General features: G+C 40.1%; 1 protein-coding gene across 1 annotated transcript in view; it reads left to right on the top strand.

The window, feature by feature from the left end:
* Positions 1-17,436, top strand: part of tenm2a (teneurin transmembrane protein 2a) — a 254,018-nt gene that overhangs the window by 112,414 nt on the left and 124,168 nt on the right. Inside the window, exon 3 of the mRNA XM_075481020.1 lies at positions 4,999-5,292. Within this exon, the coding sequence (XP_075337135.1) occupies positions 4,999-5,292 (294 nt within the window). The remainder of the gene's footprint in view (positions 1-4,998; positions 5,293-17,436) is intronic.

Raw genomic sequence — 17,436 nt, 5'->3', positions numbered from 1 at the left:
ATGAGAGTCTGGGTCCAGGCACATCCTATGTCCTTTTTACAGGTGCCTTTCCTTGACATTGTTGGAAAATGGAACAATATTGAGGAAAGCCAGTCGGAGAATTTCATAAGGACTTGTAAAAAGACTATCGATAGCGCAGCAATGACAAAGCAACCATATGTCACTAAGCTGTGACTTGGGTATGCAGTAATGAAACTAAAACTTTAGGCATCTTATTACATTGTTCCACAGACACTATGTCATATACAGTATGTCATATCAATATAATTAGATATGATTTGAAATAAGGCTGTTTTTGAGGTTGGTCATTCAAAAATTTCAAATAAGTCACATTTGTCACTGGCTGCTTGCTGATGCTGCTCATGCCGACTCTCATGTCCTCTTAATAATTTACATACATTTCAGCTAGTACAGCTGCATGAAAATAGTTGAGTGTTGCTTAGAAAGTTGCAGCCACAATTTATTGTGGGGTGGGATATGTCCTTTCTATTCATGGTATGGTACAGTGTTTCCTATGCCAAAGGAGATAATAAAGAACGCACTGACTCTCCTTTCCTTAGCATTTAGAGAATTTGACCAGTACTTATTATGGCTGCTCCTTAGACCCTTCTTGTTCATTTAACTCAATTAGAAACATTACTAAGCACAAAGGAAGACCCTCTGTGTGGCCTCTACCTTGTTGGAAAGGCAAAGGACTCTGGGTACTGATGAGATAACGAAATAGGATCCAGGAAGTCCTCTTGGAAAAATAGATCCACTAGTGCAAGGCTTATCAGATGGCAAAATGGTGCATTGTGTCTTACAGTATAACGGAAACTGTTTTTACTGATCATCGTTTTATCTTTCCTGTTTATGATGGCGATGAAAACAGCAGAATGTTTGTGTTCAAGTGAAGCACAGGAGAAGTGCATGTGTTTGACTGGCCAAAAACAGTGTGCTCCAATGTTCCAAAGGTTTCCCCACACTGTTTTGCCTGGGTTCCTGTACCTGCAGCCTCACTCCTGCTCTGGACTGCAAGATGAAGGATATATCTATCTAGGAAATAACGTTTGACAGAAGTACAGAAAAATCCCTGTAGGCAGGAGGTATTAGCCAAACTCCTGGTTGTGAGGAATTACAAAAACGTTATCCAAACCAAAAGAGACTTCTTTTACTAACCACGAGCACATCTTCAAACTAGCCAAGTGTTTATTTTGGTAACCATGATTACAAAGCTTCCCTATTTTAACCTTAAGTGAAATGCTTCTCTAATCTCAGCTTGATTTCACCCAAGCCTTGATCCACCCCAGATCCTGACCAAAGCTGAATTCTGCTCCAACCTCCCTTTTTCTAGTGTGTTTTCAGGTAAACATTCTGGATAATACTCCCTTAGTCTTGCTTCACACTCACTTACACACAGCCTCATTACCTACTTTGCAATACTGTATCGTGTAGTACTTTCTTTTTTTTAATCATTTCTTCTTGTTATTCCTATTCAATTCATCAAAACCTTTCCATGTTTCAATGAGACTGATTACACTAATTACCATTCTTGTACATCTAGAGTTCTCATTTCCATGTGCAGTGATAATCAGCTCCTAATGCAATACCTTTCTATTCAGTGGTTCTCGTCCTCTTTCCACACATAGTAACACGCACGGATAGACTCTCATACTATCGCATATTGTTTGTAATATGTTTTGTGTGTCCCCCTTCCCTCATTCAGTTCCTCCTTCTTTTTGTGTGTAAAAAATACTCACTGAAATATTTTGAATCATAACGGTTCAACCGTATTGTGCACCGCAGTGTCATTCAGTCAATATATTTCGGTTGAATATATAGATCAACTAAGAGACCAATCTACAATGGGGGCAAAAATCTGGCACTCCATCAGGTCAAGATGTTCTGAAAATGTAAAATGTAGATGAAATCTTAAAAATATTGTTACATTTTGGGATCAGCAATTAACTTTTGGCAAATATGTGGCAAAACCATGTTAGATTTGTCCTCAAACAGCACATATTTATATCTCCTGAAGCACTTGTTCAAATGACCTTTGGATTTGATTTACTCTTCAGAAGTGTGTTCAAATAAATCGTCATACAGCCATTCTGCTCATGCTATATAATATGGGACCACCTGAAGTTTCGTTGAAGAACCGATGGTGGGAAACTTGGCATCAGAACTAAGGGGTAGGGGTCCTTTCAGTGTCAAATGACTGCTCAACTGGATGTCTACAAGGGGCATGACACTCAAAATCCCTTTGTACAAACTGGATCATTTGTGTCCAGTGCACAATCTGGCAGACCAAAAGTGACCACACAAACAGAAGATCAATCCATTGATCTTTGTATACTGACAGAAAAGCAACTTGATCGCAGATGCTGCAATTGCTGAATAAAGAATACAGGATTCAACTGAGCAAAAGAGGAATGTTTAGTAGTGGTCTCAGAGGGTTGGTTACTGTCTCTTTATCACAACCTAGGAGGGAAAACAAGGAGAGACTTGTGGTTTTCCACAGTTTTGAGAGTTGTGTGGGTGATGGAAATAGTCATAGTTACGAATGAATCCAAGAGATTTATGGCAACAAGATAAAGAGATGAGGAGGAGAGGAAATGTTTCTTTAATAAAGCCACAAAGCAACTTGCTGGAAGGGATAATCACATCTGGGATGGTTTTGGCAACTTTCAGGTTAAACACTTGCACTTATTCGACAATGCTCTGTCCATAGGTCCAACAAATTAAATTCTCTCTGGTATGCATTTTTTGTGGAGAGGGATTCATTCTGCGGCAGGATAATCAGTCCAAACACACATTAAAGCTTTGCAATAAATGTTCGAAGGTAACTATATCCTCACTCCAAAGTCATTTAACCTCAACCCCATTGAAACGTTATGGGCTCACTTGAAGGCTGACAAAGCCGACCATTCACTGACATCAGAAGAACACTGTCAAAACATGTTGGAATGGCTTTCCCAGGATATAGACAATTAATGGACATGTATGTGCTTTGCCCAAGGCAGCAGCTGAATATCGTGAGCCCAAGTATGACGCTATCAGTGTTGTAAAGGTTGATAGGAATTGATCTGATTAGAATGCAACACTGCATTATGCCCCCACATCTGTCATAATATCACATAACAAACATGCAATTGGTTTTCTATTTGTGGAATAACTAAGATAGATTTTCGTGTCTGCTTCAACCCCTCAAACCAATCCATCTTTCTTTGAGTACACGGGACATCGGGCTGAGTCTACAGCTGATGGTGATAAGGAGAAATTGGATTTTACATGTGTAATCACTGGTTATGGGATGTTAATTGTACAGAGCAGGGTCCTGTGGGATGTAACGTTAGATATGTGTGGCAAACGCACACACATACACGCAGGTACACCCATGCACACACTTTGTGTCCACGTCACATTTGTTTAGACTAGCTGTGTTTGTGGCCTGTTTCTCAATGTAGTTTGACGGAATGGTTTTCATGAAGACTTATTCTAACTGTGAGTGTGGAGTAGTTTGGTTCAGTATAACTTTTTTGACTGATTTTAAAGAACACATGTGCTTTACTCTCTCAGGCCTCCTGGAGTTCTCTCCTGTCCTCCTACGATACCTCTTCTCAGGTACGGGCTCAACAAGTATAGTTTGATCCTGTGAATTTGTAGCAGTATTGTAGTGTTCCTAGTGCCTAGTGTCGTATTAAAGTGTGTTCCTTTTTTCATCCTTTCTGATAAGTTGGAGGAAAAGACAACAAAGCAGGGAGGACCAGCAATGGTAATGTTCCCTGATGTCTTGCAGTGCTTGGGTGCTTTTGCACTGTAGCGCTTTGGAAGCTTAGCAAGCTGTAGGATATTAGCTGAATCCACCTGTGGAATTATTCTCCTGCCACTGCTCCCTAGTCTAATCCCATATGTTTGTCTGAGTAGATGCATAGAGCCTTTCACCTCTTTCCTGGCTAAGTTTCCCTTTAGACCCCCTCTTCATTATTTTCAACATAGAGTTTTAGAGAATCAGCAAAGAAGAGCTGTGAAGATCCAGCAGATGATTTTCATCTGTTTGATTCTTTTCTTTCTCTGATTGCATCTGTACGCCTGGTGAGTCACAGTTAACCCAGCCACACAGCTGTGTCATCCCCAGTGCACTGAATCATACAGTCTGCCATCCACAGTTCCAACCTCTCTTCATTTGCCTCTTCTTTTACCCTCCAATACAAACTGCTAATGAAGTGAATCACAACTGTTTTTCCCTGGATCCCTTTACCCCAACAGCTGATGGTGAGCAATTGCATCTACAATACTCTTTTAATTAGTATAGAGAATAAATTGGTTGAGCATTCGTTTTTTCTTGATTGCTTTTTCCTCAGCTTGGATTTAATTGGGCTGTAGTGCTGTTTATTGATCTCCTTTGATGTGCTTTAATTTGGATAATTTCATATATTTATTTTGGACGTGACAAGTTGGTTTGTCTTGAGGGGAAAAGTGCCGGGCATCGGTACCAGTACTGCAGAGGACTGCAGTATATTCAGTGAGCCTGAGGTTCAGTATGGGATGGCAACTCGGTGGAGAGATGATCAAACCCAGAAGGCAGCAAAGCAGCTCCACTACATTCTAAGAGGCCTCAAGTGAACAGTCCTTTGATCTCACATCAACAGCTCATGAATGCCAATGTGGATCAGTAAAGCGAAGGAAGCAGGTTTTCTAAGATACCGTTAACAGGCCTGCAGGCCAGTACATATTTCCTCCAGCAGCTAGCTTGTAGTTTGTGCCTGATTCATCCTGCGTCATCTCTCCCCCTCCCGCCTGACACAGTAAAGCCCAATTTTTCATCCTTTGCCTTTGTAGTTTCAAAATTAGCGTGCTTCTCTGCGTGTAATTGTGGGTTGTTTTTTTTCTTGTTTGTAGATAGGCGTGTGCATTTGTTTGTGAAAATATTTATTCGTCCCAGTGTATTAGCTTTACAAAATTCATCTATATTACTCCCTACAACCCCCCTTTCTAACTCCTCTTTCTCCCCCACAGGGGGTAACTTCACCCTGGCTGAGTTGGGAGTGTGCGAGCCAACTCCCACTCCGCATCCCGCTGCTGTTCCCTATTGTCCCGAGCTGGGACTCCTCCAGAGGGGTTACTCCCTTAGCGCTGGCTCAGATGCCGACTCAGACCCAGAGGGGCCCCTGTCTCCAGAGCGAGCCATCCAGCTGTGGGCTGGGCGTGGAGGGGTAAAATCTCGTCGCAGCTCAGGAGTCTCCAGTCGTGAGAACTCAGCCCTCACCCTTACCGACTCTGAGAATGACAACAAGTCTGACGATGAGTCAGGTAGGATTAAGGACACTTTAACGTGTGACCGAAAAGGTTTAGTTTATCAAAGTAGTATCTATTGATTTAGACAAAGAAATGAAGAGAATGAAATTTGATCAAAGAACAAGAACAACTTGGGGAATATCATGTTTAACGTTTAATGGGGTCATGACAGTCAACTATTGTACGGTATGAATTGCAAGAGAGTAGGTTTCATTGACCGAATCTGTTTGTGATCTGAAGGACAGTAGCCAGACAGCCCCAAGAGAACCATCCTTATTTTCATCAATAGCACTTAGGCAAAGCCCTGAAACTCCACCCTTTTAAACCAATTATTTGCAGATATCCCACCTGCCGGTTTGTCTTTCTTAAAAAAAAATGCTTTTAATTGTGAATTGCATTTTAACCTCAGTGATGCTAAAACGCAAAAATACAAACAAAAACATAACACCTAGGCCTACATGCCTTTTTTTGATATCACGAACACTATGCTGTTATACATGTATTTTACCCCCAACTTCTTGTGTGGGTGTTCCGTTCCCATTGTCATTGCTCTGGCAATGGGTAGCAGTCTAAAATGTCATAGTGTCGACTTTGCAACCACTCCCAATCCAAAAGCTGACAATCTTACACTTGAATGTTGCTTTCAGTAGCAGTTCATCTCTGGTCTTTCGTTTTGCCATTTTTTTAGCTGTAAATATGAAGCCTTTACGTCCTATTTACAGCAGCAAGTGCATGTCCTATGTATATGAATGCTGATTGTATTTGAGCACTTGTAGGCTTTGAAGCTATAACGGTCCTCAGATGCACATCTCAAAAGGGATCATATTTGTTTGGATGGAGCCTGAGAGTGTAACTTTTCCAAGAGTATTTTTTTCCTTCAGCAACCTTGTTCCTTGCCAAATTTCCATATCCTCGTTAATCCTGACGCCGTCATAAACCTGTGCACCATCTTCCCCGAGATGTCAATGGAGGTTAATGAAAAGTGGATGAAAGGAAAGCAGCAGTCTAATTAATTGACTTCTCGGCAGGCACACATATCAGCTTTGGATCAACCTCCGTTAGACTGCAGGCCTCAGAAACAACTTCTGTTGACTGATCAAACTACTCAACACCTATTAAACACGTCAAGAAACACCTTCCCTGAGACGCGTCTCTCATCCAACCACCCGATAATTGCTTTGTGGTTAATTACCAAGCTAATCTTGCAGTCACAGATATCAGCTGCAGACTCCTCTCTCGGTCTCAGGGCCGGAAGAACGCCACCAAGTACTCTCTTGTCCGCATATCCAGACCTTGTAAAATCAGCAGATTAATCCAACTATATATATTTTCCCCCAACAAATGTAGTTAAAAAAAGGAATATTCGTGGACATATTTAGGTTCCTACGTGGGCCAAACATTCAGTTGTCTGTTGGAGAAATTTGTATTGATGATTATGCAGAGCATCCGCCACATCAAAGTCAATTAAATTTAATTCTCGACTTCAAAAGGTTGCCTTCTATAGAAGTGTTGAAGGGAACCACCAGCTCACACGTTTAAGCTCATCTGATGGTTTTGCAGACTAAAGATTAGATCAGGCTTTGCACTGGTGTCTCTGCCAACATGAGCAGATCAGAGGAAGATGCGGCAGCACGATAAAAAAAAAGAAAAAAAACAGGTGTGTGTTTGCGTCTGATCTAGTCAATTCATTAGTCACTTACAGTTGTCGCTTGGAATGAGGAAATCTCACCCTTTCACTCCTGTATCTCCCTGCAAATAAAACATCTGATACTAATGCTAGCAGAGGAAACAGTTCACTCCCACTGGGCCTAACCAGAGTGTGCACCTCAAACAGTGTGGGTGCTGAGTGTTCATGTGTGTAAATGTTGCTGGGTCTGTCATGTTATCTTGTTTGTCTAGGCGTGAGAGCATATGAGCCCAAACCCTTCACATGTGAGTGGAAGTGCGAACCAGGTGTAACAGTAGGTCCAATGTCAAAATAGCAACGTGATGATCTGAGGGTCTAATAATGGAGACTGACACAGGAGCACATCAGAAAGCACATGCTAACAAATCAAAAAGACAGTGACGTGCCAAACACACCAAACTTCATAACGTCTTTAACAATCTTGAAAAGTCTCACCCTCTCTTGCTTTTCCTCCTGCTTTCTGTCTACCTTCTCTCTCATTGCTCAACTTCATCTTTCAAGGTTCTTCTTCTGTCCTCTGTTCCCTAACGCTCTCACCAACTCTTGTTATGCTCCTGTCAGCGCAGCTTGGCAGCGTGACTGACAGGTGTCAGTTTAAGAGTCGAGGTCTCTCCTCCAGGGCAGGAGCGGATATGTGGTTGAATGTGTGTGTCTGTGTGCCCTATTGCCAAGTTCGGTTCCAAAATAGAAAGCTCAGAGAAATGGTGTCAGTTATTAGAAACCTCTAGGTTACTATAATTTGTGTTGGTGGGAGAGTGTGTGTGTGTGTGTGTCTGTCATATTTGATGTATGTGTGTGAGTGTGTGAGTGTGTGTCACCAGGGCAACAAGCTGTCGAGGGAGTGATGAATGTATTTAAACATTTCTTTTACATAATTTCTTTGATCTTCATTACGACATATTATGTCACGACAGGGACAAATGAACTCTAAAATAAAGCATGAATGTTTTTCAGGTTGTCTAACTACAGATGCTATTTTTAAATGTTTTGAAAGACATGAAAAGCCTGGATAACAAACAAAACAAAACCCGAGTCAATAACAAATTTAAAAAGTGTGATCCTTGCAATAGATGCCTGGTGTCTTTGCTAGTCTCAACACAGTTAGCACCACATACACCTGGTGTAACTAGAATTCACATTATTGATGTACTGTAGAGTACCTAGACCAGAAGTTTTATGTATTTCTTATTATTAGCATTTTGAAATCTGGAGAGCAATGCAGACTAATGTTGTATAATAGAGGGAGAGATACATCGAAAACATGCAGGGTAGTGGGTCCCGAGGACCGGAATTGAGAAACACTGCTCTACGTGCTTCATTATTTGGCTACCCTGAACTTTAGTTCAAAACTCCTTTGAAATGCTGCCCTGAAACTCCTCAAATACCAATCCGATGGGATCTGATCTGTGTCTAATCTTCAAAGACCCCACCCGACAACCCACAGGTCCCAAAGGATCTATTGGCAAGGCAAGGCAAGACAGCTTTATCCGTACAGCACATTTCATACACAACAGCGACTCATTGGGCTTATCATAAAAACAAAATAACATTTCAGATTCAGAAACACCAAGATTTACAATTTAAAGTCAAACAGAACAATAAAAAGAGAAATGAAACAAATAAGGTTGACTGAAATGGAAAACAATGCTAAAATAAAAACAATGCTATTGCTAATGTTACGCTACCAGACACTTCAGGACACCGTGCCCTGACTGGTCATGACCAGGACCTAATCAATATTAGGCAGGTGGTCATAAGGTTAGGGCTAAGCAAGTGATTTTTTGCTTTTCATACACAATATATTTCTGGCAAATTTATCGAAATCCACTAAAAAAAAATTATTCAAGGTCCACACATTTATTTTGCTTTCATAAGCACAATATTTTCAACTCCATTCAGTTTCAATAAGAAGCTACTTTCAATCACAAATTGAAAATAGCTCAATTCAATTTTTTTCATTATTTTTTAAATGAACACGAATTCTGACTTTCAAAACATGTTGAACTCTGAGCCAAAGATTTTTAAAAAACTGCTGTTGCGAAGTTTCAAACGCCAACAGGGCATCAGACGTGTAGAGAGACTGTGTTCCTCATTCAGAAATGTGAGTTTACATTGTGGTAGTTTTCTCTGCAGGTTTTTGGCACCTGCATCTACATCTGAACTGAAACTCTTGATAATATCGTTCTTTTTTTTGGTTGATTTCGTTGTTAGTGTTTTCATTTACTGCTAAATTCCAATTACGTAAAAAGTATGTTAAGGCTGAATATGTTGGTTTTGTAAATGCAACTCAGGGATTTCAAAGTTTCCTTACATCCAGCTTTATTGTCAAGTATTGAATAGAAGACTTTTTATAGCCCCTTCCAGACACTATAAAAATAAAAAGACCACAATGTTGACTTGGCAGAGTTTCTTGCACACAAGCTCAGTAAGACCAATCAGATATGGGCATAGAGACCAGCATCGGGTGATTTCATTTTGGCAAAGAGAAGGAAAAGATTTACCGTCACACTGTGCGCTGCCTCGTAAAACGCCCGTCTGGAAATACAAGCTTGAGAATAGGAGCACTTGTAAATTTCTAAAGCAGTGCCTGCTGGCCGTATCCAAACTACATTGTTTAGGGATGAGAATGACTCAAACATGCATTAGATTAAATAAGAGTAGGCTCTGACGTTCAATTAGCTATGCAAGACAGACCTTATGGCCACAGTCCATAGACCTGTGCTCTATATATATACTTGCGTGAAGAGGAGACTCCATATGCCTCTGTGCTTTCCCGCTCATTAAATAGCAGCCTGTTAAGAAAACAGACAGAATCTCATTCCACTTCAGACTTGTTTCCCATCAATAAATCTCAGCTTTACTCATACAGCAGACTTTATATACAGAGACTGACTGCTCACTGCACGGCCAAAGCCCGGACCAATCACACATGCATGCTGATTAGGTGCTTTCAGACGATCGCGCTTTCCTCGTTTCTTCACTGGCTCAATCTCTCCATCTGGTCGTTTGGATAATAAATCACGGGCTACTATTGTGACGTATGTGGCAGGATGCATTAATCTCATAATTAGAGTACGAAAAGGTGGCGCTAAATTTAGTGTGGCCTTTCTGACTAAACCTGCCCCCATCTGGGCATGCTCAATGGCCCGGTTTCCCTCACAGACTACCTCCTCACTCCTCATCAGCTTTTACTTGGAGCTTTTCTGCAATACGTATATGGTGTAAAAAAAAAAAAAAAAGAAAAAAAGAAGTGGGACTGTAGAGATTAACTTCCTTTATTTAATTTTGTTTTGTTTTGTTTTGTTAAGTTTTCCCTTTTTGAGCTGGAGCTTTAATTGTGCTTTATAAAAGTACATTTCTGCAAAGTGCTTCCTCTGATCAACTAATCAAATCTACTAGTGCAGGTGGCGAAGTCTCTGTGCCAGTTCTGGTCTCTTCTATATTCTTCTGTAGAGTGCCATAAAAAAAAAAACATTATAAACTATATTCAAGTCAGCTGACATGTTTTTTTTAGCCAACAAAGAGAAGATTTAAGATTTGTAATCAAGGCGGTTAATATAAATTTCAGTTGTAACGTCATGAAGAAAAGTGCTCCTTACCGTATAATTCACATTACAAGGAAACTGTATGTGACTCGCTGATTGGAGGACCCTTTTCTTTTAGATGTTAGCAGTTAGATCCCCACCGCAGCCACTCTCAACCCCAGTAACTTAGTTCATGCAGCTCCTGTCTATCAAATGCAAGCAACACTTATGGAGTTGGGCTGGTGGGGTCCCACAAGACCACTGCTGTCCCCTAAGGGCCTCTGTGAGTGTGTGTGAGTAAGAAACTGAAAGTGAGAGCTCACAGATGTGTGTATATGTTAGAAGGGTTGGGGGGCATTAGCCTCTGATTGAGTTTTCAGAGAGCAACGTGGGGTGCGAAAGGCTCCACAATGGTCTAACAGAATTAGTAGCTTGTGATGAATGGTGTGTGAGAGCAGCACTGACAGCTCGCTTTCACAAATACACACCACTGCGAAAGTGTCCAAGTGTGTGTGTGTGAGTGTACACCACCATACTTCACCCAATGGTTCAAGGACTTTTTGTCCACGCGCTTAGAGCTGCGCATGCTGGAATGAGGAAAAAAGAGCTGCGGACACACGCACACAGCGGATATCTGTATGTGCATGTCTTCCATTTAAGCCTGCAGTTTAAAAGATGTCCCGCACTCGGGATCAATAATGACTGGCCGATGCAACATGCTGAAAACAGAGCTCAAACATGCTCGTACATACAGAAACAAATGGATGACCGAAAAGAAAAAGTGCTTTTCCTTTATATCCCTGACTGAATAACTACTGTTGGACCAGAGCTGATACTGAGGTAAAGGCTGATGATAGACACAACGCACAAAGACAGACAAACACAGACTGAGATGCATAAGAGAGTGTTTAATAAAAGCCCTGGGATATTGATCACAGTAGATGGATGCTAACGCACATAAAAGGATGGGGAGTTTGGCGTAATGGAGGGAGGAGAAGAAGAAGAAGAGAAGAAACATCTAAATGGTGAATGAATGGAAACGTTTTGAAGGGATACTTACACACAGATGACAGTTAAGTTGTGGGCTAGTATGTGTAATTGGTTGTGTAAGCAGGCAATGAGGGTCCACCTGTACTTGTAGAATTATTATCAGGTAAAAGACATTTGCAGATCGGGTTCATTTCCATGGCATTTGGACTAGTAACTTGCAACATCCATTCTGTCTCTTGATCTGTAATGGCTCCTCATACTGCCCTTACATCTGACAAATGAAGAGCGAAAAAAGTAGCACTGAGAACAATTTACTTTGATTTCCTCGTCTCTATCTTTTATTTCTGTCAAGTCATTTCTCTTCCTCTCTTGCACAGTTTAAGTTTAGTTTTAGTTTTTTTTCTCCAATTCATGCTTTCATTCTTTGTTTCTCATGATTTTTTTTACCTCTTTTCTCCCATCTTTTCTTTCTGTCTTCCATTTCTTCTCCTCCAGCTTACCTTGATGATGATGAGGATGAGGATCCATTTGGAGACTATGTGATCAGTAAGTTACTTATGACTATAGCCTCTCAATGAGTCATCAAAGCACTTTAGACCTATCTGCTTGAATGTGATTCTGATTTATTTGCCCCCTGTTGTACTCGTTTGTGAGTAATTTGCTGTATTGTTTGTCAGTTGCTGTCTGTAAGCAGGGTGTTGCACACTTTATAACTTCTAACTGGGCTCCAGCTAAGACGGATCAGCAATGTTTCTTAAAACTGTGATTGCACTTTTACTGTAATTGTCATGATACTCGTGCCATAAATCAGAATAGTGCATTTTCTTCAGTCATTGTAAAATATGCTTATACGTCAGTGTTCAGCAAGCTGGGGGAACAGTGAAATAATTGGTTTATGTACATTACGCTTGTGTTTCATCTGATTCGAGGCAAAGCCCCAGTTCTTGTTCACATGCCTCATCTACATTTACGAGCCCCTTTCATTATGATCTCCTGTTCATTAGCACACGTCCAACTGGTTAATCTCTTTGCACTTGATCAGAGAAAATTTCCCAGAGGGTTTGTGTTTTTTGTCCTCCTCTGCGATTGGAAAGTCAGTCGTATTTACTTGAGATTGTTTGTCTCTGTGAGCGTGAATTAGTGTTAATGTTCGTGTTATTGGGCTGTGGAGTTTTCATCAGTTTTCATTAGTAAGACATGCTAGAAGTAAGTGAGAGTAGAGTGTGTAGTTGGAAAAGGCAGCGTTTTTTTATGTGTATTTCTATTTAAGAGGGTGAACGTTATTTTTCATTTTTTTGCCTTAAGGTTTGTGCCAAAGGATTTTTTTCATTTTCAACTTTCTTCTTCAGGTTACAACCTTGAGATGAATATAACAGGCTTGTGTATTTATGCACTTGGTCGCACAGTACTGAAGAGCTGTTGGTTCATAGATTACCTAAACAGGATCATCTAACGATTTTTTTTCTGGAAGCAATTTTTAAATTGATAGAAAAGGACGAATTCATGTAACAATATACACCATCACAGGGACAAATTTGTATAAAACATTAACTCACGTATATACAAATATGGACAACAATAAGGTAACATGGAAAGATGTGGGGTTTGTTCACAGCTTGATTAGTTATAATTTAAACATCTATAGTAAATGAACAATGAGGTATAATGACAGCAGTGCTTTTAGTGACATCGCTGTTCTGGGTGCTCTTCTGGGTGAGTTGAAATGATTATAAAAGGGAATGTCTTCAAAGCTGATATTTACTGATGTTAATTTCCCTCCATGCCTTATTTTATTACTTTCTGTCTGAGGAAGTAGGAAATATGCTATTTGGTGTGTGGCCCTCTGTAGTGAGTCTTCCTTAGAAATGAAAGTCTTGAGATATATTGTATTTACCGTACAGCTCATACAGGATACAGTCCGGTGATTGAAAAGGGTAACATCTTCACCTTTATTGCATTATCATAGCAGTACAATAAATGATTTGAGAATTCAAAGCAGCAAAAAAAAAGTACTTTTTTTATATAAAAGATGTTGGTCAATGGTCAATACGTTTTTGTTCAGGTGTCCTCATACAGATGGTCTGATTCATCACACCCTCCCTGATGGTGAAGTAGAACATCTCACAACTGCACATATCAAAAAGCTGTTTTTCTAACTGTATTAAAGCAGCATTTAATTTGGGTGCGTTATAACTTTTCAGGACTTCACTTGCACTCACTTTCCAACTCTTGCTGATATATTGTAAGACTTTAGAAGAGAAAGACAGACACTACATCTCTCACAATAGCGATATTTATAAGTACGGTGTGTATAGAATGTGGTGTAACACTTAATTAAATGTTTATTGAGTGAATCATCCATTCAAATGTCAAATATCAAAAAGGAAGATATACAACTCAGACACTGAATGCAAAAACTGGGAATGCTGTCATCAGTCTTCTCAATCGCCTTATTGGCAGTAGTGTCTGTGACTGATATCTCAATTTTCACAACAATTTTTTTTTTCATCAAGTAGACAAATGGGATACAACTGTCAATACTTGCTACATGTTGTGCTCAATTGCCAATGCATGGCTTTGGAATGACACCTTGACCATTGGTCCAACTAGTATGAACCAAGTTTATTAACTGAAAATGGCTTCTTTTTTTTCTTTTTTTTTGCCGTCTGTAAGTCATCTACCACTTTTTTGTTCCAGAAAGAAGCACCTCTGTTCTGCCAAGTCAAAAACTACAGAATCAGAAGGGAGTTTCAAACTGATGTTCAGGGTAGCCAAACTATTGAAGCGTGTAGAGTTTTACGATACCCCTACTTTTTTAAATGACCTCGTGAAAGATGTTAGTATCAGCATTAGATTACTCTCAAGTTATGTTGTTGATCTTTTCGACCCATAATGTCATTTAGCCTGAACGAGTTTGAGTTTGGGCTCCAGATGTGCGTCACATGTAACTATGCTCCTATCTTCTTTAGTTGGAGATCAGAGAAGGTCATTACTCTTTGCTGACCAAAGGTAGCTTGGGTTTGTATGTTTTGTTGTGCTCTGTGACTTAATATGTCAGTCTTAAGGGAATCAGTTTCCATTGAGCCTCCTGCTGCTGCTCCAAAACACAGCTGATTAATGCACCTGACCGGATTAATTATGATGAGTCATGCGAGTCAGCCATCTCTTAGGCAACAAAAGTTAATGTAAGTTTACAGTTTATGAATTGAAAAATTTTGATTGTCTAGCTAGAGGGTGTGGGCATAACAATTAGCTGATTTTACCAAGAATTATATGGTTGCATATATGCAGATATGTCATACTATCTCTGCAACAAAGTCAACTCCTCTAATTCATGTTAATTTTTGTTATTATCATCCCTGAGAGGGAAAACACAACTGCATTTGGTTAAAATACTAAGACAGAAAAGCCAAATAAATAGTACATGAACGAGACTACCGGCTGCACACAGCTTTGAACTACAATATACAGACGGAATCACAGTACAAACAATTTCATAATGAGCAAAATTAGTGTTGCTCTGTCAGTGTGTATATAAAAAAATAAGTATTCTTAATTTGGAAATGCTTGTGTTGTTCCTCTTGCTGTGTGATGCTTCAGGCATTTGTTAATTAATAATGAAAAAAAATGTTTCCATGCTCACATGAAAGAATTTTTAAGTCAGCATACAGGAGGGTGGTGGCTAATTTGAACAGCTCTTGTACAAGTTAGAGTTGGTTGTGTGACTATGTTTGGTTGGTGAGAAAAGTAAGAAACTAACAGCTGTCTCTGCTCAAAAACAATCAATATTAGACCTTATTCAAAAAAAGCACATAAGGGCTCTAGGGTTTGTGTATTCAGAGGCATCATGTCATAAACTCAATAGTTAGTTTGTAGACGTGGGCTGTAGCAGCAGTCACGCTGTGGGAATTAATCCTAAGTTTCTGACCCTGTCTTAAATTCACTGCAGGCTTTCTTTGGTCGTCAAAGCTCCAAATGGGAACATGACTCACTGCTCACATCTCAGACCACCATTTGGATTTATGACTGCTGATTTCCCCGTGTTTCTCTCAAGACTCTCCATTTGCTTTTTTTTTTAGACAGACCAAAACCACAACAAGTGAGGGGGTCTTGTGAAACACGTGAATATTAGCTCTCTCCATAGATGACTGGGTCGGGTGTACCAGAAAGCCAGCAGCTTGTCTGACAGAAACATTCAACAACAAAACATCTGGATTGTAACACAATATTTTAAAAGTAGCCACAAAATAATACAATAACTCTGTGTTTTTGTTGCTTGACTCGGCTATCACGCATCACTGTATCATGTATCTATTTTGTCTGTTGAATAGTTGAGCTCTCAGACAATGAAGCACTACAAATGCTGGAAAAGAATGCCTGAGCACTGCTGAATACAGCCAGTGGTTGAAATGTTGAAAAGACAAGTATTGTTATATTCACCACTTCAAATAAGGAATATATATTTTTATTTCATCGTTTTTGTTTTTGTTACCCATTCTTTGTTTCATCATTTGGTCAGTGTAATGGAGTCTTAACAGCCAGAAAGGACTGATAGTTCAACTGAAATGTCACGCTTCAATCAATTTTCTCATCTTACTAACTAATTCTTGTTTTGTTTCCCAACCAGAATTATACAATCTGAAGCTTTTCCAATTGATGTCATAAATCATGGCATGTTTATTTAGATGTTTCTCCCATTCTGTATTGGAGACATGCTGTGGCATCAAAAAGTAAGAAAAGATAACTCATTTAACAAGGCACGAGTGAGGTCCAGATGCATCACAGCATTTTGATCTGCCAGATCGTTTGGAGTGGAAAATCGCTGAGGTGTGTGAAGACGTAAAGTTGGCAGAGTAGTTTGCCTGACAAGAAAGCACAGTATGACGGTGGTAACAGTCTGGAGACGCCTGACAGATCATAAACTGTATTTATTGTTTGGAAGTGAGCAGACATGGTGTCCTAATGAAAAACATCTTCTGAGACAAGTAGTAAAAAAAAGTATGAGCCTGTTGAGCTCAACTTTTATGGGAGAAAATCAGAGTGAATAGAGGATGCTATGGAGGATTAGATATCATTCAAAGACTGTGTCATTTTTAGAATGAACAGTTCCAGCAGCTGTGACTTTATTGTTTTAGGACACAAGTTAATAAAAGGAAATGAAAATTAGTATAATCATTAACAGGATGGAATCAACAGTGTAGTTCGTAAACCATCATATTCCCTTTTTTTTTTTTTTTACATATTTTAAATATAGAACACATCCAGTGAATGTTAAACTGAAGACCCTGCGCTACGCTGTTGGCTTTTTTTCACTTTCTCCACTTCAACACAAAGCAGCTGCAGTTGGCGTTCTGCGCTTCCTCCTCCAGCTGAGTGATTATGACAGGCTGATTGGTGTTTTGTGTTCTTGGGGATAAGAAGATCAATGCAGAGCTGATAGCGAAGGCTGGGCCGGCAGAGGAGAGAAAGGATAACAGAGAATGGGGATGAGGCCTTGTCACTTTCGAGCAGGAAACAGGGATCAGCAGATTTTATGCGGCGGATCGGATATAGTTAAAAACAGATCACAGAAAGGAGTTAGAGCTGGTAATGGGGAGAAGATTCTTATGGATTGTGCCAAGAAGACGGAGAGTGGTGGATAAGGAAAGCAGCGAGCTAAGAGGAGGAGCAATTGAGAGTTCGATTCAGATTTAACAGTACAGTAGAGGAGATGGCTGAGGATTAACATTCTACGACTGTGTGCAAACGCCAAGATAATCTCTGGTGTCCTGCAGTGCACTGTGGGATCCGCACAACTGCAGCAGGGGTTGAGGCCTACTGCCACGGCTGTCGTTATTTGTGTAAGAGTGTGTGACACACAGACTAGGTGTGGCAGGTGGAAGGAGGTGCTGATTCCTGCCCCCCACCAGGCAGTTCTCAAAGCAGCTTGATGGATATGCTCCATGGGTGGCATGAAGG

This window comes from Odontesthes bonariensis, chromosome 13 (assembly GCF_027942865.1).
Source record: "Odontesthes bonariensis isolate fOdoBon6 chromosome 13, fOdoBon6.hap1, whole genome shotgun sequence".
Lineage (NCBI taxonomy): Eukaryota > Metazoa > Chordata > Actinopteri > Atheriniformes > Atherinopsidae > Odontesthes > Odontesthes bonariensis.
The sequence above is the reverse complement of the archived record's forward strand: the minus strand, read 5'-3'. Positions and strand labels throughout refer to the sequence as shown.